The 21,585-nt window shown below is 42.0% G+C and overlaps 1 protein-coding gene across 1 annotated transcript in view; it reads left to right on the forward strand.

Moving 5' to 3' along the window:
• The window catches only part of MERTK (MER proto-oncogene, tyrosine kinase), a 110,385-nt gene that overhangs the window by 52,815 nt on the left and 35,985 nt on the right, over positions 1-21,585 (forward strand). The window contains exons 5-8 of the mRNA XM_032843874.1: positions 6,264-6,350; positions 9,707-9,822; positions 15,501-15,684; positions 19,954-20,105. Coding sequence (XP_032699765.1) covers positions 6,264-6,350; positions 9,707-9,822; positions 15,501-15,684; positions 19,954-20,105 — 539 coding nt within the window. The remainder of the gene's footprint in view (positions 1-6,263; positions 6,351-9,706; positions 9,823-15,500; positions 15,685-19,953; positions 20,106-21,585) is intronic.

Genomic DNA, 21,585 nt, shown 5'->3' on the forward strand with positions numbered 1-21,585 from the left:
GCACCCCACAGTTTTGTTTCTATTTTTTATTTCAAAATTTTAAAGATTTTATTTATTTTTTTTGTCAGAGAGAGCACAAGCAGGGGAAGCAGCAGGCAGAGGGAGAAGAAGCCTCCCCACTGAGCAGGGAGCCCGATGCGGGGCTCCATCCCAGGACTCTGGGATCATGACCCAAGCCGAAGGCGGATGCTTAACAGACTAAGCCACCCACGTGCCCCAGTTAAGGCATTTTTAATACCCATTTTCAGATCAGGAAAAATTTTGGAGCTAGTATGGGACTTGCTTGCTTAGGGTTTAGTCTCCATGTGGCTACTGCAGCGATCCTGTATCCTGATAAAACACGAGTTGGATTATATTGGTCTTCTGCTCAAAGCTCTGGGTTTCCCATCCTACTTAAAGAACAAAGCAAAGGCCGTTTCCTTTGCCCAAAGTTCTCCTCCCCCCATCATTAGCCCATTCACTCACTCCGAGTCACTCCTCTGAGGACATTACCCTGAGCCACCTCTGTCCTGAATATTTAAAATCACAGCCCACTTCCCAACCCATCCCTGGCCCTCTGATCCTTTTCTGTTTTTCCATGGCATTAATCACCTTCTCATAGAGCATGTAGCTTACTTATTAAGGTTATTCCTTCTTACCCACTACCCCCTGTGAGAATATGAGCTCTGTAAAGGCAGGGATCTCTTATTCATCGATATACCCCAAGTGCCTGAGAAAATGTCTGACACCTAGTAAGTACTCAGTAAATATGTGTTGAATGAATGAATTCAGGGCAGAGACTGTGTTCCAAGTTAATAGGCAACTTCCTTTATGCAAAATGTCCTTCCCTTGCTTTGCCTCTTTTGCTCTGGGGGAAAAAAAAGAAAGAAAGGGCTGCTTATCCAGAACTTAAGAATTGGCCCAACTGGTGCTCTTAGAAGTTGCTTTCTTAGCAATTCTGATTGTCCTTCCCTCAAGGGAACATCCTGTTACTGAATGTTCTTTAAAAATATCTTTCAGACCCTGTTTCAGAGGCTGTCTTTTTTTTTAAAACGAGCAGACCAAGCAAGAGGGCCATGAACGTCAGGAGTTGGGTGGGATGTGACCGAGTACACAGAGGGGGTGGCCCGCTGGAGGAGGACATGGCTCAGAAAGACGGGAGGCTCCAGTTACCAGGTCACTCCGGAGAGAGTGGGTAGTAGGGTGGGGACTTAAGGGGGTGGATGGCTTTTTTTTCCCCTGGAAAGCCACAAGGGCTGGGGCTATAAAACTTCAAGGTCTATTCCAGTCTGGATATTGTTCACCCAGACAGAGAAGTGGAAAGGAAAGTGAGAGGCAACAGTCTTTTCCAGCACATGCTAGTTGCCATATCCAACCCAGGCTCTTCCATGAGTCTCTAGCCCGGAGGCTAGTGCCATTAAACCAAAAAGTATACATATAACTGAATACATTAAGCAAAGAAGACTGTATTTTGCCTTCAGTTTTGGCCCATCCACTTGGGGAGAAAGTTAACTTTGGTTTGAACCAGTTTCGCCTTCTGGCTGCTGCCGTCTGTTAGGCCTGGGGACATGAACCACTTCAGCGCATGGACAGAACTGCTGGAATAGGTGGTTTAGCTACTTCTGGGGAATTCTTACTAATGCTGGTGTCTCCTGCCAGAGAATTTGCTAGAGATTGTCTTCCTGACTTTGTGTCCACTTTGAAAAGAAACACAAAAAGGAAAAGCGACTTCCCACTTAACATCATGTTCCTGATAAGCAGTTTCACTTTCAGCATTGACAAACCTTGCAGTTCTGAAGAACAGTGGGCCCCAAGTTGTCTTACTTAGGGATCTATAGCTGGTCAGCGGATCTCACGAAATGAATCCGTCCTCTTGTTGTTTTTTTTTTTCGGCTCCTGGCAAGTCCGGAATGTGATCTGTATCTTGTACTCAAGTGTTTCCCAAGAGTTTTGACAAGAGTCATTAAAGTCAAATAACTGTGTCTGGATTGACTATATAAAAAATATAGGTTGCATAACAACTCTCTGTATTTTCTGATTGAGCCAAAGCCAGTTTTTCTAAATATAAGCCAGATTTTGTGCATTCATGGAGACTGGTGTAATAGGCGTCTTATTTGAAAGCTTATGACTTGGAAGGCTAAAGGTGATTCTTCAGCATGAAAACCAAAGTGTCACAGGTTGGACTGTGAAATAATGGTCCCCAGCATGGATGCCAGGCAGTGGCTTTGAGGGATGAGGTCTTGATCCTCATCTGGAATGTATCCATCTTCCTTGTAAAGTTAATGCCTGACAAAGTGCCGAGAATCCAAATCTCTCCCTCACCTTGCAAAAGAAGAAGGACCTCTCCCTGACTTATCTGGAGTCACTACAGGGCACCAGTTCTCAAATGCTTTGGTCTCAAGATCCCTTTACAGACTTACAAATTATTGTGGACCAAAGAGATTTGTTTATGTGAGTTCTATCTGTTGATCAGTACTGAATTAGAAACTAAAACAAAACTTTCAGAGCATAAAAATACATAAGCACATACTCAGTTACCTGATAGAACTACTAACATCATCACACAACATACAGCCTCTGGAACATTCTAAAACATTGCATCACATGTTCCTGAGAGCATGAAAGTGGAAAGGACTTTCTTAGCATTATTGTTAGTGTTATTATTTTTATTATTATGACAAAAATAGTGTTCCTTCATTAGGGCTCCTAAGAGGGCCTCTGAGATCCTTTCTCTAGGAGTCTCTAGACCACAGTTTGAGAGTGGCTTCTATAGTGTATTGGCTCAAGGTTAAGAAATTTCCAGATCACTACCTAAAAGATTCCAAATTTTGTTCAGCAAAGGACTTGCCCTCCTGGTAAAATTTTACTGTGTATGTTTAAGAATTATATACATTGTCAGAGCATCTGAGTGGCTCAGTCAATTAAGCATCTACCTCTTGATCTTGGCTTAGGTCTTAATCTCAGGGCCATGTTCAAGCCCCACACTGAGCTCCATGCTGGGCATGGAGCCTACTTAAAAAAAGAAAAAAAAAAAAAAGAATTATATATATTGTCTTGTTGGGTTGTGCCCTAATAATAGTTGTGAACATAATTGATCTAGAAGAAATCTTTTTTCCAATTTCAGCATGTATGTGTATTTTCGTTGCCAAGAAGTGTTGTAGGGTGATGAATCATGACTTCCAAACCCACATAATTATGCCATCTGGATAAAATTCTGCAGGGGAAGTAGAAAATCATGATGGGACACTTCTGGCTGCTGAGAGAAAATTGTTTCATTGGATAATGCTGGGTCTCCCATCCCAGTCATGGGAACACTAGATAAGTGCCTTTAAAGGAATTTTACTTAAAATGTCAGAGAACCTGGAAGTACATTCTTTGCAGCCCTTTAAATCATAAAAAATTTAAGGTGCAAACCTCACAATTTTATGAGAGACCACATATATTTTTCAAAGTTATTTGGGAAGAATACAAGCAGAACATACAAGACCCGTGAGGGCAGGGTATTCAAGGGTGTCGTTTTATAGATGTGGATACTGGGTTTGAGATAAATATCCCTCTTCAGTGAAACAAATCTATTTTTTTTAAGCCATCGCACAAACTGTTAGCAGTTTCATCTGTCACTCAAAAGGAAGGGACCAAAAATGTGAAGTGATGGCTCCTATCTGAAATTTTAGTTTCCTAGCTCTTGGAATTGTCAAAATCGAAGCCATTTAGTTAGGATTTTCCTCCATTCTGAGGGAAATACTCCTCACCTCAGAAAATGAAAATACCTGAAGTATCTGTCCTATTCTGACAGAACATTATTTCAGAGAAGTGAAAAGTCACCGTAGCATTGTAGGACAGAGACGCACAGCTTCGTTTTTTCTTGAGAGACCCTGTCTAGTCAGCAGAACTCAGGCACCTGGACTAACTTCCATCTGGATGGAAAAGAACAGAACCCCACCAGCGCTGGGTTTTTTTGTGCACTTCTAACCCTCAAGAGAAGAGCCAACATAAAATAGGGATCAGGTTTGCATTTCTTAGAACTTCTCCCAGGCGGTTCTCTGGCCACTTGGACCAGACTTGGGCTGGCCTTCCCTTGGCAGCTTGTTCCTGATTTTTCAAATTTTTAATTACTGTTGGTGACAAGCTTTGAATTTTAAAATTATCAGTTGGAGAATTTCCTGTACAGTGGGTAGAAGAAAACAGAGTAAGGTTTTCAGGCAGGAAGTGAATGGAGGTCTAATTTCAAGAAGTTTTTCTTTCTCTAGTTCATGATGTGAATTCTGTGCCAAAGACACCTTTGTGCGCCAGAGACAGAGAAGTTTCCAGAATCTACTAGATGGTACATATGGCTGTGCTTTAAAAAAACAAAAACAAAAATTTTTAATTTTATAATAGTCTTAGATTTTAGGAATCATGGAGATAATACAGATTTTCCCATAAACCCCACTTACACGTTCTCCCATTAGTAACATCTTACATTAGTGTGATGTATTTGCTATAATCAGTGAACCAATGAACATTATTATTAACTCAAGTTTATATTCAGATTTCCTTAGTTTTTACCTAATACCCTTGTATGGTTCGATGATTTCATCCAGGATTTAGTGGTCTTGTCTCCTTCGGCTCCTTTTGGTTGTGACAGTTTCTCAAACTTTCCTTGTTTTTAATCGTCTTGACAGTTTTGAGGAATACTGGTCAGATTTCTTATAGAACACCTCACCGTTTGAACTGTCTGATACTTTCCTCCTGATGAGACTTGGGTTGTATGTTTTTGGGAGGAAGACTGCAGAGGGGAAGTGCCATTTTCATTATATCATATCAAGGACACATTCTGTCAACGTGACTTAGTGGTGTTAACCTTGGTCGTGTGGCCAAGGTAGCGTTTATCATTTTCTCCACTCAAAAGTTTAAAAAAAAAAATAAAGTTTTGCTTTTATTTCCTTTTCATACTGTCCTCTTCGGAAGGAAGTCACTTTGTGCAGCCTATGCCTAAGGGGTTGGAAATTATGATCCTCCCTCTTGAGGGCAGAGAATCCACATAAATTATTTGGAATTCTTCTTCATAGGAAACTTGTTTGTTCCTTCCCATTATTTAATCATCTATTTATCTCAGTATAAATACTGAGAATCCACTTGTGAATATTTATTTTATACTTTGGTTTACAATCCAAGGCTACTGCATTTAGTTTCTTGCTCAAACTGTTGCAGCTTTGGCTACTAGGAGGAGTTCTTCCGTTGGTTTCATGTCTCTGTCATTCCCCCATCACTCTATGTGTGTGCGCATACTTGTATGCATGCGTGTGTGTGTATGCACACCACATGACGTTTGTGTTAAATTTGTTCCAGGCTCATCTCATCTGTTTCCTGCTCCAATCTGAGATATCAGCCATTTCTCCAATGAGTTCTGGTTCCTTTTATTGGCAAATAGTATTAGAAACCAATATCTGGATTACCTCTCCTTTCTATTTAAAATTAATAAATCAACTAGTTTTTTTTTTAAATTTCTAAGATGTTTTCAAACCTCTGAAATGATAGGATTTTTCTTCATTCAGCACTAGTGTCTTCTCTTCAGGTAATAATAATGTCTTGTGTTTATGTAATAATTCTTTATGAATTGTTACTTTTTTCAGAATTTTTAAAATCTATTTTATTTATTTGAGAGAGAACAGGAGCAGGGGTAAGGGGTAGAGGGAGAGGAAGAAGCAGGCTTCCTGCTGAGCTGGGAGCCTGAAGCAGGGCTTGATTCCAGGACCAGAGATCGTGACCCAAGCTGAAGGCAGACACTTCACCAACTGAGCCACCCAGGCGCCCCTAATTTTCACCTTTAAAAATGGATTCATTACGACAGACCGCCTGAAATTAAGCACTGTGACTTTCATCCTGCTATGTCTGGTCTCCTGAAATGTCATTAGTGTGTGATATGTACTTGTGGCTAAGCAGCACGCGATCGTCCAGATGACCCTCGGGCAGCGCTCTTCTTGACATTGGGGCCAGTGATTAGCAGAAATTTAAGTCTAAATATTACTGCTTTTGTTACCTATCATCTCACCACCCGGGAAAAATGAAACACTTAAATGAAGAACAGCTGCCTTTAGGCCCATGGTTGACTTGCTCCTGGTAGCGAGGGTTCAATCCCAGGTTTGTGTTTCAGCCACCAGCATAGTTTTAAAATTAACTTTGCATTTATGGCCTGAAGCCATGAACCAAAAAGTAAAAGAATGCTAAAACAACCCTCGGATTCTGGTGAGCTGCAGCCTGTTCTCTTTGAGCCTGGTCTCATGACTCCCCTTCCGTTCCAGGTCTGACGGAGACAGCCGTCTTCAGTTGTGAGGCTCACAATGACAAAGGGCTGACCGTGTCCAAGGGTGTGCAGATCAACATCAAAGGTAAGCACCATGGCCAAGTCCCTTGAACGTGTTCTGGGAGCTGGTCAGGGGACGCAGCAGGAGCTCTGCAGCCAGATATCTGAGTTTGAACCCTGTCTTCCCCAGGGACTTTCTTTGTGACCTTGGACAAGTCACTTAACCTCTCTGGCTTCAGTATAAAAGAGGGATGATTACATATTTCTACATATTTTTGAGGCTTAAATGAGATAATGCAAGTTAAAAGCACCCAAAACAGTGCCTGGTGCATAAGTCTTTGATAAATATTAGCTCGTTTAGTTCTGCTTAGTCTAAGAAAATAGGCTGAGATGTCTACCCCCCATCTTCTTTGCTCCTGTTTTCACCTTGCCCTCTCCCACCTTGAATTAGTCCCTGTTACCCCTTGAAGAGCTCCCAGGGGTGGGGGCAGCTTAGGGCATTGATTGAAGGAATGGGCTCTGGGCAGCTGGGGCTGACACAGGTCTCCCCTGGCTGCTGCCCTAAGAGGAGAGAAGGGAGAGAAGAGCCCAGAGCTTCTATATCTCTTCCTCCAAATGTCCTTGTTGGCTCTGAGCTGGGCCATAACATAATGGGAGACCTGTCTTGGAAGGTCCCCATGCTAGTGGAGACATTCCAATCCAACTGTCTGCCTCTTCCTCCTCCCTCTATGGGATCAAAGTTATTTAAACCCAAAACTTGAAACTAAATACTGTCATTTTAACCCTTTTCAAATCATCTTTCTACTTTCTGTCGTATAAACTCAAGCGAATTTTATGTTTTAGTATTTGTGGTTTTTAAAAATATTTATTTATTTATTGGAGAGAGTGAGAGAGCATGAGTGGGGGAAGGGGAAGGCAGAGGGAGTGGGAGAAGCAAACTCCTCACTGAACGGAGAGCCCACCTCGATCCCAGGACCCCAAGATCATGACCTAAGCCGAAGGGAGATGCTTGGCCAACGGAGCCACCCCAGCATGCCTATTGGTTCTTACTTTAAATATTGAAAAGCAAATACTGGTTCCATATTTCTTTTGGTCTTAATCTTGAGGGAACAACACAAGGGAAAAGCAGAATGTGTTTAATAATGTGTTAAAAGTTAGGTAATATATTGGGGTGCCTGGGTGGCTCAATGGGATAAGCCTCTGCCTTTGGCTCAGGGTGATCTCAGGGTGTTGGGATCGAGCCCCACATCGGCTCTCTGCTTGGTGGGGAGCCTGCTTCCTCCTCTCTCTCTGTCTGCCTCTCTGTCTACTTGTGATCTCTCTCTGTCAAATAAATAAATAAAATCTTAAAAAAAAAAAGTTAGGTAATATACTGCTGGGGACTCAATATTACAAAAGAAGTTATACTTTAAAAAAAAGATGCTATGGTGGCACCTGGGTGGCTCAGTTGGTTAACTAATCTAGCTGGATCTCAGCTCAGGTCTTGATCCCAGGCGTGTGAATTCAGGCCCCACATTAGGCGCCACGCTGGGCATGGAGCCAACTTTTTAAAAGTAAATAAATAAAAATTAAAAAAATAAAAAGATGCTGATGTTTCTTTTTGGCACATCAACTAGATGAAGGCGATCAGGGGACATTCTCTAAAAGTTCATTGGAAGAAAAAAAAGAGCAAACTGAAACTTACTCCTGGAGGAACTGTATAACTTCCTTCCTCATTATGAGTCTCATTATTACAGTTTTCAAAAGCAATGTTGGGAATTTCAGGAATTCATGGGTAGGCGTAAATTTATAAAGACTATTTTCATGAAGTGTAAACACCTTAAAATTTAAACATTTATAAAATGAGAGACACTTTTAAAAATTTTATGCTTCACACAGAACTTAGCTTTTTTTCTTCTTTTATTTTTATCAGTTCTCTTTTAAAAACTTATGTTTGCTTTTCATTATTTACACATTTATGTCAAAGCCACCAAGACTCCCTCTTCTAATCTGTTACTAACTATAATATATGTAGCCAAATTATGATCTGGAAAGGCATACATTTTAGTACAATTCTGCAAGTAATCTATTTAGGGGAGTCAAACAAAATGCCGATTCTTTGCCACTCACCAAGCTATGTGTCTACAAGTAAACAGAAACTCCTGAATATGGTACCTGGTGTACTTCTCATGGTCCCAGCTCTCCTTTCCTGATCTTCTGTTCACGCTGTCATTGCTTCCCATCCAGCACACCTCCCCCAACCCTCCTCCATGTGTTAACCTTCTTAATCTTCCCCGCAGCCCCATGGAGCAGTGCTGTTACTATCCCCACTAACAGAAGAAGGAATGGAGTTTAGAAAGGTCATTTAACCGTGACCCAGGCCACACAGCTTGCCAGGCAGTAACCAGACTCCCCTGTCCCTGCTGGTGCTCACACTAATGTGCTTGCTACCGCCTGCCACCAGCCTCCAGTGTCCTACTGAGGGATGCGTGATCCAGGCTCAGACAGACTTGAGTTCAAGTCCCTGTTCTGCTGCTTACAAGCTCTGTGATCTTCAGCACATTTTTACCTTCTCTGATTCTCAGTATCCTCATCCATAAATGAGGATTGTGAGACCACCTCTCTGACAGGGTTTTAGTGATGACGAAACAAAGCGAAGTCCGTAACGGGCTGACCCATTGTAAGCATGTGAAAACAGCAGTCATCATTTTTGCTTATGAATGTGATTATGACTCTTAATTGAGAAGTGAAATTAGCCCAAAATAAGATCCCCAAACTCCAGATCCTTCTTAGATTCAAATTAAGATACGTAACCATGTCCCACACGTGGCCACGTCCCACACGTGGCCAAGGTCGTTGCACACTTTATGCCTCCAGTCCCAGCAGTTACAGTTGGCTCTTTTGCTTCAACGGATTTCTCACCTGTTTGCTAGGCCTGGATAGCTGCTACCCGCTCTGCCACACACCCACACTCATGCTCCCATAGCACCCTTCTAGTCCCAGCATGGGGCTCTCATCATCAGGTAATGTGGGTCTCCACTCCTCAAGCAAAAGCTGCATAAGAATAGGGCCATGGCTCTGATTGGGGGAGTCGGGGGGGATGGATGTAGAGCTCCAGCACCCAGCAATGTGCCCGCATGCAGGAGGGCAGTGACCACGAGCTCAGTGAAGGAAACAGACATCTCTTCATCCTTTTCCAGCTAAGGTCTCACTTCATCAGGGGGCAGGAAAGCAGGTCTGTGCTCCACTCCTCTGGCCCAGGCAGCACTGTCCCATCACCAGAAGACCTGTCTATAAGCTAATATGCTTAGTCTCAGGCCTAATGCAGCTTCTTTTTCAAACTTGGGTCAAATTTTCCTAATTTTAAGAAATGGAAACAAGCATGATATTTTGTTTGTTTGGTAGCTGTGGCCACCTGTGGTTTATAACTGTGTTTGTATGTGTGTCTTTATTTCTGTGTAGCAATTCCCTCCCCACCAACTGAAGTCAGTGTCTACAACAGCACCGCACACAGCGTGCTAATCTCCTGGGTCCCGGGTTTTGATGGATACTCCCCATTCAGGAATTGCAGCATTCAGGTAAACCAGCAGGACGAAGAAAGAACTGGCTGTTTGGTGCTCTGAGGGTCTACTTGATCTTTCTTTCTCCTTGGCCTTTCTTAGTGCCGAGGTCTCCAACACCTCTGTTCAGAAGTCCATTGACCCCTTCCCTGCTCAGTGTCCACCACGCATGCCCCATTTTGTGGTGTTCTGCCCCAGGATGCTGTTTCCTTTCTACTCATGGTGCAGGGCCCAACCAGAAGGGAAACAGGTTTCCAGGATAGAATGACATGAGACCAGGGGGAATTAATTTTTAAGGTATAAAAACACATCCCTAAATTAGGACTGGCTTGTGATCAGGAGTTTTGGGAGGCCAAGAACTCCTCATCCTGACTCCTGGGTCAGTGACTGTGAAGGACAGGCAAGCATGAGATGGGTCATTTTTGCTGTCAAATGTAGCACCTTGGCCCCTGGTTCCCAGGACAACCTGGGCATTACAGGCCTTGCAAAGTCTTTCCCCCTTCTTAACCACTACCCAAAATTGGTGTGAAAGAATGCTGTAAGAAATACAGGCCAGCCATCCTAAAATGGTACCTTGCCATGACGTAGGCCCTGCTTTGAGTGTTAATTTCATCAAAATGGAAAGGGTAGCAGTAACACTACCATTTACTGAGTGCTCACGATGACCAGGGACTTTGCAGACATTATCTTACTTAAAACCCACACCAGCACTGCAGGCTCGGAATGCTCACAGAACCCATGAGTGGCAAAGCCAGAATTCAAAGCCAGAAAGTTCTGATGCAAAAAACAGTGCTCAAAACCATCCCTTCTTCCATGTCTTAGAAGAGATGTTATTTCTGGGAGCAGGTAGTTGAACATGTGTGGATTGTCCACTGAAAACATCAATGTCTTCTGCCCTGCATGTTGTCACACAGTAGGGTCAGAAATTGTTCTTAGTTTCATAAATGTCTGGCCTTACTAGCTGAAAACATGTTAACCTGACACCTGCCATTCATGCTAGCTCAACTTGAAGCAGTGACTTCTGAAGAATTTTATATGTTGACAACCAGATGTTTTTAATACCAAACAGAATTAGTTTCTCTGTTTTTACTGCCTCCCACTCTTGTCTAACAGCTGTTCCTTCTCTGGAAAGTGAAAACATTCTATTATCCCCGAAATAGCCTCCGCCCTCACCTCACCAGCTCTAGCTTTGCTTAATTCTTGACCCATTTTATGTGTAAACCTTCTAAGGGCTGGTAAGTGTTAGGAATTATTGTGTCTACAAAGTCCTCACCAGGGATATCCATTTTTTCTGGGCAGCTTTTTCTGAGATCTATTTCACAGACCATAATATTCACCCATTTAAAGGGTATAATGTTGAGGTGCCTGTGCGGCACAGTCGGAAGAGCATGCAATCTTGATTTTGGGGTCGTGAGTTTGAGCCCCATGTTGGGTGTAGAGATTACTTAAATACACTTTAAAAAATAAAGTGTATAATGTGTGGCCATCACCATTGTCTAATTGTGTCTATATTCATAAAAGCTATTGTTCTATAGTTTTCTTGTGTTAGCTTTTTCTGGTTTTGGTGTCAGCGTGATACTCGTCTTACAGAATCAGTTGGGAGGTGTTCCCTTGACTTCTGTTTCTTGGAAGAGTTTGTGGAAGATTGATGTGAATTCCTCAAATATTTGGTCGAAATCACCAGTGAAGCTGTCTGGTCCTGAGGTCTTCTTTGTGGAGAGTTTTTTGAATACTAACTCAGTCTTTTTACTTGGTACGCATCTACTTAGATTTTCTATTTCTTCCTAAGTCAGTTCTGATAGTTTATGTGTTTCTAGGAGTGTGTCCATTTCTTTTGGGTTATCTAATTTGTTGGTATATAATTGCTTAAAATATTCCATTATAAGCTTTTTTATTTCTTTGAGGTTAGTAGTAATGTCCCCTTTCATTCCTGATTTTTTTTTTAAGATTTTTATTTATTTATTTGACAGAGAGAGATCACAAGTAGACGGAGAGGCAGGCAGAGAGAGAGAGAGGGAAGTAGGCTCCCTGCTGAGCAGAGAGCCCAATGTGGGACTCGATCCCAGGACCCTGAGATCATGACCTGAGCCGAAGGCAGCAGCTTAACCCACTGAGCCACCCAGGCGCCCTCATTCCTGATTTTAATACGAGTTTTCCCTTCTTTTCTTCTGTGTGCATTGGGTTAATTTGCTCTCCTTTTTTATTTATTTATTTATTTATTTAGTTAGTTAGTTAGTTAGTTAGTTTCTTAAGGTAGAAGGCTAGGTAATTTATTTGAAATTTCTTCTTCTTTAATATAAGCATTTATAGGGGCACCTGGGTGGCTCAGTTGTTAAGCGTCTGCCTTCAGCTCAGGTCATGATCCCAGGGTCCTGCAATCGAGCTCTGCATCAGGCTCCCTGCTCAGTGGGAAGCCTGCTTCTCCCTCTCCCCCTGCTTGTGTTTCCTCTCGCGCTGTGAAAAAAATCTTTAAAAAAAAATATATATATAAGCATTTATACCATACATTTCCTTCTAAGCACTGTGTTAGCTGCATCACATAGGTTTTGGTATTTGGGGCTTTTTTTCCCATTCATCTCAAGTTTTTTGGTTATTTTCCTTGTGATTTCTTTCTTTGTTTCTTTCTTTCTTTCTTCTTCTACTGGTTATTCAGGACTGTGTTTAATTTTCACATACTTGTGAATTTCTCAAGTTGTCTTCTTTTGCTTATTTCTAATGTTATTCCATCACGTTTGGAGGCTATACTGATTTTCAGTCTTTTACATTAACTACAGTTTGTTTTATGGCCTAGCATTCGTTCTGCCCTGGAGAATGTTCCATGTGTAGGGGAAGGTATATTTGGCTGTGTTTGGGTAGAATGTTTTATACGTCTTGTAGATCTAGTTAGTTTATAGTCTTGTTTCCTTCTTCTATTTCCTTGTTGATCCTCCGCCGAGTGGTTTTATCTGTTATTGAAACTGGGGAATTAGGGTCTCAGCTGTTGTTTTTGACTTGCCTTTCTCCCTTCAATCTCATCAGTTTTTGCTTCTTGTATTCCAGGGCTCTGTTATTAGGAACATCCAGGGCCAATTTCCCTCTATAGATATAACTATCTACATATCTAGAGATCCAGAGATCTGTAGTTGTACATGTATAACCAAGGCATGGACCAGCCCTTTGTAAAACTGCTGCTGAGCTGTATGAAGAGTCCAAGAAGACATGAGGCTCCTGCTCACATGAGTGTGGTAGCCTTTGGGGAGACTTTGAGGGTGACTTCTGCCCCCGCCTTGAATGAGTAGGTCTCAGGGTGGACAGGAAGTAGAGTAGGGTGGTAGGAAGGTCTGAAAACATCAGGTCACCCCTGAAGGTAGAAGATGGTCACACACATCTGCTTTCTCTCTTTTTGCCTCAGCTTTGGGCAGCCACGGCATGAGCGACAGTCATCCAGTCCCTGGGGGATCATCCAGTCCGGTCATTATAGGCCCTCCTTGCGCACCTTGGATCCTGTGGTGCCAGACATGGTTATTCTGTCTTTTTCCCACCAATCTCCCTTCACCCATAAGAATACAGTTATTTTACAAGTTTAATTCTAGGAGTGATGTTGCGACATACCTGTATATATAATTATTTGTTGTTTATCTGAAGTTCAAATATAATTGTCTATCCTGTTTTCTCTGACCGGTCCTAGCAGGGTTAGTCAGGAGTGGCTGTAGAAGTGAGACTAATTTATTCTGCAGGTTAACAATGTATTCCCACTTCTGAAGGAACCAAGCATAGTTTCGTAGCATGTCCCCAGTCCCTTACAATTTTAAACTCTGACTTGGTAACAAATGAATGTTTTGGACAAGATTCAGATCCGCGCACTAGCAGACACACCCTCTCACTTCCTTTGGTCCTGATGTTAGTTCCTTTCTTCACCCATTTTTGGGCTGCATACACCATTTCTATTTTTAACTCTCCCACGTACTTCTTGCTATTTCGTGCCCTCTTTTCCCCTAGGACCCACTGAGAAGGACTGTTACAAAAACCCTGTCTTCTTCCAGCTGTGCGTTCTGGAAGAGCATCGCTGTGCCTGGAAATGCTCCACGCATTGCTCCGGAAATGGGGCAGGGGTGGAGAGCCAAAGGTTTCCTCCACCTTAGTTTCAGGGGTTGGTCACCAGGAAGTAGGTGCATACTCTATAAAGTGAAGAAACAAAAAGTAAGTTCTGCCAGCGGCCATCACCAAGATAAGCACGTAACTCTTTGTTTCTCCTCTGGTGGCTCCTCAGGCCAACTGGTACTTTTGTCACCCAATGGAATCTGCGGGTCTGAGTCAGAGGTGAGACTTGGCCCCCACATCCCCTCTCACGATATCCGCTAGGAGATTTAGAATTCCGAAATGTTGTTTATGGCCCCTTGGCCTAAATTTCAACACATATATCCTGAAATAACAGCTTTGTGTATCCACGCCCCATGACTGCAAACCCATTATTATTAGGAATATACAGGGTTTAAGATTTTTTTCTCCCAGTTAGTTTTGGTTACTTGTGTTTTATTCAGTGTCATTTTCTCTTTTCTGATTTTATAAGTACTTATATATTGTAGAGATTTTGAAAAACATGTAGTGGGGAAAAAAAAGCATTCTCCCTTATTCCCATTTCTAGAAAGGAAATATGCTTAAGGAAAAAGGTAGAAGTTTGGCCTAGATTTTTTGCTTATGTGTACAGAGGACATCTGGAGAGGGATGCGGGGAGACTGGTAGAGCTTACGGAGAGAAAGATGAAGGGAAAGAACTCAGAGGAAAGGGCTAAGATGCTTTAATGTGATCTGGAGAAAGGTTTGTTGGGTGAGGTGCAAATGGCCCTTCCCTATATCTTTGCACCAAATAATGTCAGAAAATGCACAATCTCTGCATATGCTTTTGGACTTGAATTTATATTGGGGTTGGAGTAAGGGTTAAAAAAAAAAAAAGAGGACATGCTAGAATTTACCTCAAGGCAAGAGCAGAGTTCATCAGGTTGCATAATGAAAAGAAATACATGGGGCGCCTGGGTGGCTCAGTGGGTTAAAGCCTCTGCCTTCGGCTCAGGTCATGATCCCAGGGTCCTGGGATCAAGCCCCACATTGGGCTCCCTGCTCAGCAGGGAGCCTGCTTCCCTCTCTCTCTCTGCCTGCCTCTCTGCCTACTTGTGATATCTCTGTCAAATAAATAAATAAAATCTTTAAAAAAAAAGAAATACAAAATAAAAACAGAAATCCTGTATCCCAGCCCCTAAAGTAGGATTTGGGAAATGTTCTCTGTAAAGGGCCAGATAGTAAATATTTTAGGTTTTGGTCCCACACAGGATGTCGGTTGTCTTTGGAGTGTGTTCTCTGAAACAGCTGGAAGAAGAAATCAAGAACTGAGATGGTCCTGAGAAAGGAAGGGCTATTTCATCTTATTTCCTCTTATATATTACCATCATTATAATATTATAAAGGTTGTCATTTGCTCTGTTACCTGCCACAGTGAGAATGCTTGTTTTAGGTGTTTTACGCATGTCCTCGGTGGGTGCTCCAGTAGCGTGACTAACACACAGTAACGCTGGTGGGGAAATTAGTGTGTGGCCCGATAGGAAGCAGGTACTTCCCCTCAGTGGAGAGGAAGGGCCACGTGCACTGAATGCAGCAGTGCTCCAGGTCTCGCATTCCCACCACCTTACTAATGCCTGGTCCACTTTTTTACTCCTCACTTAGGTCAAGGAAGTTGATCCGCTGACTAATGGCTCTGTCATGATTTTTAACACCTCGGCTTCACCACATCTGTATCAAATCGAGCAGCTGCGAGCTTTGGCTAATTACAGCATTGGTGTGTCCTGCATGAATGAAATTGGCTGGTCTGCAGTGAGCCCTTGGATTCTGGCCAGCACGACCGAAGGAGGTAATTCCTGGAGTTCAGAATAAGTATTGCCCCTAATGGCATGTGATTAAACAAGTCCTTCCCAGTGGCCTTGAATTAGAGTTTCAACTTTGCTTTGTTTGGTCTTTGTCTCTGGACCATTTTATTTTACGGCGGTAGCCACTGAAGAAGATATTTCCTTCTTTTTAGTGACAAAACTTACACTTACTATGAACAGATAATAAGTTCTTTTACGTAGGAAGATAATCACAACACACTTTATGGCATATATTATTTTAAGTTAAAATATAATAATATAAAAATTATTCATCGTAGCGTCAAGGTCAAGAAAAAAATGAACGTGGGGCACCTGGGTGGCTCAATGGGTTAAGCTTCTGCCTTCAGCTCAGGTCATGATCTCAGGGTCCTGGGATCGAGTCCCTCATCGGGTTCTCTGCCTACTTGTGATTTCTCTCTGTCAAATAAATAAATAAAATCTTTAAAAAAGAAAAAAAAAAGAAATAATGAACGTGAAGATGGTTCATGTTTACCAAACACCACGTGCCCGGCCCCACATTAGGTGCTATGCATGAATTATTTTAATTAGCTTCTCAGAGAAGCCCAATGAAGTAGGTTCTCTCTATGCTGTCTTGCTCATTAGCAAATTTTATTTATATCTTTCAACTTTAAAGAATTTTCCATTGTGCTGTTTTTGATTTCTGAGATTTTTGTTACCGTCTATGAATATTGTATTCCTGTTAAATAAAGATCCACAATTTCTGTTCTTTCCCAATTTAGAGCTCTATGTTGTAGAACATCTTTCCTGCCCTTAACTCCGGCCTCACCTACTCCGTGCTCTAGTCATAATAGAGATGGGGGAAGAGGGTGGACAGGTCGAGATCAGAAATCTTCAGTAACCCTTGCACAAAATGACTCTCTGGTGCCAAAATTATAAGATGTCTTCTTCTCTCAAATGATAAAGAAAAGCCTTTGAGAACAGTTTTTATAGGCTGTGTTTCATTTTCATTCAGATCAAAAATACTTTCCTCACTTCTTCTTTGACCCATTAGTTATTTAGCTATATAACTTAGTTTCCAAATATTTCGGGGTTTTGCCCGAAATCTTTGTATTCCTGATTTCTGATTTCACTCTGCTGGTGCTTAAGAACATAATCTGTATCACTTACTTTGAAATATATTGAGACTCTTTCTATGGCCCAGAACACATCTTTCCTGATAAGTGTATGGTGTGCTCTTGGAGAGAATGTGTGTTCCGTTCTTATTACATGGAATAGTCCATAAATGTCAGCTTGATTGAGTTGGTTGATAGCGTTTTTCAAATTACATTCTTATCGCTTTTCTGCCCATTTCTATCAATTATTTAGAAAAAGACATTGAAATCCACAGTTATAATTTTGGGTTTATCCATTTCTTTTTGATACTCTGGCCGGTTTTGCCTCAAACATTCTGAAGCTCTGTTATTTTATGCATAGATGTTTAATATTACTATGCTCTCCTAATAATTGGCCACCTTCTCATTATGAGATTGCTTCCTTTATCTTTGGTAGTATTATTTTCTGTAAGATCTACTTCGATATTAATGTAAGCCATTTTAGCTTTCTTTTGAATATGTGATACATCTTTGATTCCTCCTTATTTTTAATTTATTTGTATCTTTCTGTGTAACACACAGTGATCCAAGTGTTTTGGTTGGGATACCCCAAAGTGTCAATATTGGTTTTCTTCCCTCTGGGACCACTCACTTTCTCTAGCAAAGAAGTCCCGGTTTCCCACCTTAGGAATATAAATATGGCTGCCAATGTTCTAGGAGCTGGGTGAGGAAGAAGAGTGAGGCAGAGTCCTCCTTGTTCAGTGTACAAACTTCGCCTTATTTCCCCAGTTGTCTGTCTGGCCTCTCATTGTGCCTTCATTCTGCCAGTGCCCCAAGGCCAAAGGCTTTTCAGTTTGGAGACCAAGGTAGCTTCCTGTCTCCAGCGGGATTTGGAGGGAGTCCCTGGCAGGTGTGTGGGAGTAGGTTAGAGGCATCTTGAGGACTAGCTACTTCCCAGTCAAACTTTCAATCTTTTGGTACCGGGGCCCACAGCTTCTGAGCCTCTCCATTTCCTTTGGGGAGTACAGGCTTGCTGAATTAGTTACACCTTCTATGTCTCTTTTTCAGCTTTCAAGTATATGTTGACGTTTCTTTTCCACTGTAGACTCTGCTGTACCTTATGAGTTTATACTGTTTTAAATTCCTTACTATCATCATAGAGGGGTTTCATGAGGAGCAGTCATAAAGACATGTTGAGGGGCCCCTGGGTGGCTCAGCTGGTTAGGAGACTCCTTTCGGTTCTGGTCGTGATCCCAGAGTTCTGGGATCAAGTCCTGCATCAGGCTCCCCCTGCTCTGAGGGAAGCCTGCCTCTCCCTCTCCCTCTCCCTGCTCTCTTCCTGCATGTACTCTCTTTCTGTCTGTCAAATAAACAAATAAAAAATCTTAAAAAAAAAAAAATGTTGAATTGGCCACATTTATCCAGAAATTCTACAGCTGATTTGAAACTATATGACTCAGTTCATAACACAGCTTTAGCTACATGACATTTCCTAAGTAGAAATAAAGGTTAGAGTACCCTTTTGTTTTCTTTTTAGGCATATCAGAAATATATAACTTAATCTCCCCTAAATACAACTATAGGCGGTAGTTTGACATGTATTAGTTATTTTTATTCTTTCTGTATTTATTTAAAACATTTTTTTATTTCTCAAGTGGATTGTTGTTATATACCTTTTTTCAGTTTGATTTTTCCCTCCATTAGATATTTTTTCATATCCACACACCTGATCTACCTAATTCTTTTCAGTGGCTGGGTAGCAAGTATTCCATTGGAAAATGTATCAAAATTTATTACATCATAGTTGTTGACTGAACATTACATTTATTCCTTTTTCTCATTATTTTGCTTCAGTAAATATAATACTTCCTACAGGAGAATTTTTTAGATTAAATTCCTTTGAATAAAATACATGGTCAAAGAGCATATTATTTTCAGATTGGTTTTTTTTTTTAAGATTATTTATTTTTAAAGATTATTTATTTATTTGGGAGAGAGAGAGACCGAGTACAAGGATCGGGAGAGTAAGAGGGAGGGAGAGGGAGAGAATCAAAAGCAGACTTTGCACTGAGCACAGAGCTCTATGCAGGGCTTGATCTCAACACCCCTGAGATCATGACCTGAAGGGAAACCAAGAGAGTCAGACACTTAACCAATTGAGCCACCCAGGTGCCCCATGTTATTTTCAGTTTTCATAGAGAATAGTCAAGTTCCTTGTTCCCAAAAAGTAATCTGGTAATGACCTTGACCTGTTTTCCAAATTATCCCAAATATAATTATTATTATATATATAATACATACATACTTTTTTTCCTAAGCACTGTGACTTTTATCCTTGTATCCTCTCAAGAGATAACAGATAAGTGGGTATGTGACTTAAGTAGAACTTACTATAAACCAGAAAGTGAAAACCAGAGTTAAATTTTATATTTTGACATCCAGGCATTACCATTTGATCTTCTGGTCTTCAATAATGAGATGTCTTACATACACACACACACACACACACACACACACATTTTTTTTTTAATTTTTTGACCGATTGGCTCAGTTCTCAGACCATCAGTAACCTGCCTTTGGACTTTAAAACCGTGGCTCCCTGCCTTGTACATCTCACATGACACAGAGCTGATCTCCAGTCCATCTGGTTGACCTTCCACCTCACAGGTGGAGAACTGGAGAACCCTGTTCAAGTTGCTTCCCCAGGAGGAGACCAGGAGCACCCAACCTCCTTCCTTGCCTTTCCTTGTCTTTGTGATTTTAGTTTGGAAAAGTGCTGACTTTTTAAAAACTTCTGTGGTATTTCAGGGGCACCTGGGTGGTGTAGTTGGTTAAGTGGTTGAGTGTTGGTTTCAGCTCAGGTCATGATCTTGGGGTCCTGGGATTCAGCCATGTGTTGGGCTCCACACTCAGCACCGAATCTGCTGTAGGATTCTCTCTCTCCCTCTGCCCTCCCCCCAACTTACTCTCCCGTGCTCTCTCTCTATATATAATAAATAAATAGATCTTTAAAAAATAATAAAACTCATGTGGTAATTCAATGCTCCTTAAGTGAAAAGAGGGTGAAAATCTGCTGTTAATCTCAGATTTTGAATGCTTGCCATAGAACATTTGAAAACCAAACATTCGGAAACTAAGAAGAGAATGTACCTCTGTGTACTTTTCTCTGTGGTCCCTCATTATTCTCTCTTTCTTTTGTAGCCCCCTCAGCAGCACCTTCGAACGTCACCATGTTTCTGAATGAATCTAGTCATAAGGTGGACATCAGATGGGTCAAGCCTCCAATTAAGCGGCAGGAAGGGGAACTGCTGGGCTACCGGATCTCTCACGTGTGGCAGAGTGCAGACACTTCTGTAAGTCTGAACTCTGAAGGAGTTCACTTGTCTCCTTAGATTTCCTCATTTAATCCTCTTGTAGAAGCTTTCGTTCTGTTGTGAGAAGACCAGGAATTATCGAAAGAGGCCACCTTTCACTGAAGAGATAAAATTCCAGGGAATCTTTGGGGCTTTTCTCACTCACTCACTCATCCATTCATTTAAGTAATCAGTAAATATGTATAGGACCTATCTCTGTATCAGTTGGTTCATGCCTTCTGGAAACTTGGACTCTTGTAGGAAGATAGTTGAGAACCACCCAGATAACCGTAGTAGAAGGTCAAAAAGCTGTGTGGTTTAGCAGTCCGGCCATTCATAGCCCCTTAGAAATTCCAGAAGATGCTTTTTTGAAGAAGATTGTCAAGGAAGAGCCCCAGCCTCATAGAGAATGGCAAGGGGCAACCAGACTCCAGAGGACAGGGTTAAGTCAGCAACAGGCTGCCTTAATGCAGCTCCACAGAAGTAGGGACGATGCCTGCATGTGGGTGTGTAGGCAGCTCCCAGACAGGCCCCCTTCCCACTTGGGAAAATGAAGAGAATTGAGGTGACACTGACTTCTTTGTGATACAGTGTCCTTGGAAAGGCAGAAGCACTGACTTCATCATCAGGACCGTCTCTTTACCACCATCATGCAAAGCCGACTTTTGCCTGATCATCCTGGTCCTGGAGATAGAGCAGATGTTAGCATCCTTGTGGCATTTGTGGGGGGCATCTCATGAAAGTAGTGTGGCTACTTAGCAGGAGACAGGGACAGAGTCAACAGCTGTCCCCGTGGATGAAGTACTTCCAAGCTTTGTTTCAGTCATTTTCCACCTCACGTCATCCAGCTTTACAGAGTATTTGTTTTTAAAGATTTTATTTATTTATTTGAGAGAGCGAGAGATCACAAGTAGGCAGAGAGAGAGGAGGAAGCAGGCTCCCTGCTGAGCAGAGAGCCCGATGCGGGACTCGATCCCAGGACCCTGAGACCATGACCTGAGCCGAAGGCAGAGGCTTAACCCACCGAAGGCAGAGGCTTAACCCACTTAACCCACTTAACCCAGCCAGGTGCCCCATGCGTCATCCAGCTTTTACGGAAACTGTTCTTTCCCCAAAGCACAGTGGGAATTTCTTCTTCTCCTTCTTTTCCTGACTCAGTTTACCTATCAGGGAGCAGACTCTTGGAAGCAGTAGATGATGGGAGATAGGAAAAAGAAGAAGGCTTGAAGTCCATGACTTTTTGTGCCTCAGAGTGATGACAGAATGTTGTCTGTACAAGTCAAACCCCTGCTTGGGAGTGTTGAAGCCACGAAAGAAGCCTCTCGTCTCTTGGTTTTTGGGCCTAAGACCTCTGTGCAGGGTGCTTCTTTAATTTATTTCCACAATGGCTGAATCAGGGGAATCAAGTGCCTCTCTCAGAGACAAGCCCCTTTCACAGTGTTAAATTGTGAACAGTCCCCGAAGGGCCAATCATTGTATT

The sequence above is a fragment of the Lontra canadensis genome, unplaced genomic scaffold (assembly GCF_010015895.1).
Source record: "Lontra canadensis isolate GAN:19392208 unplaced genomic scaffold, GSC_riverotter_1.0 scaffold144, whole genome shotgun sequence".
NCBI lineage: Eukaryota > Metazoa > Chordata > Mammalia > Carnivora > Mustelidae > Lontra > Lontra canadensis.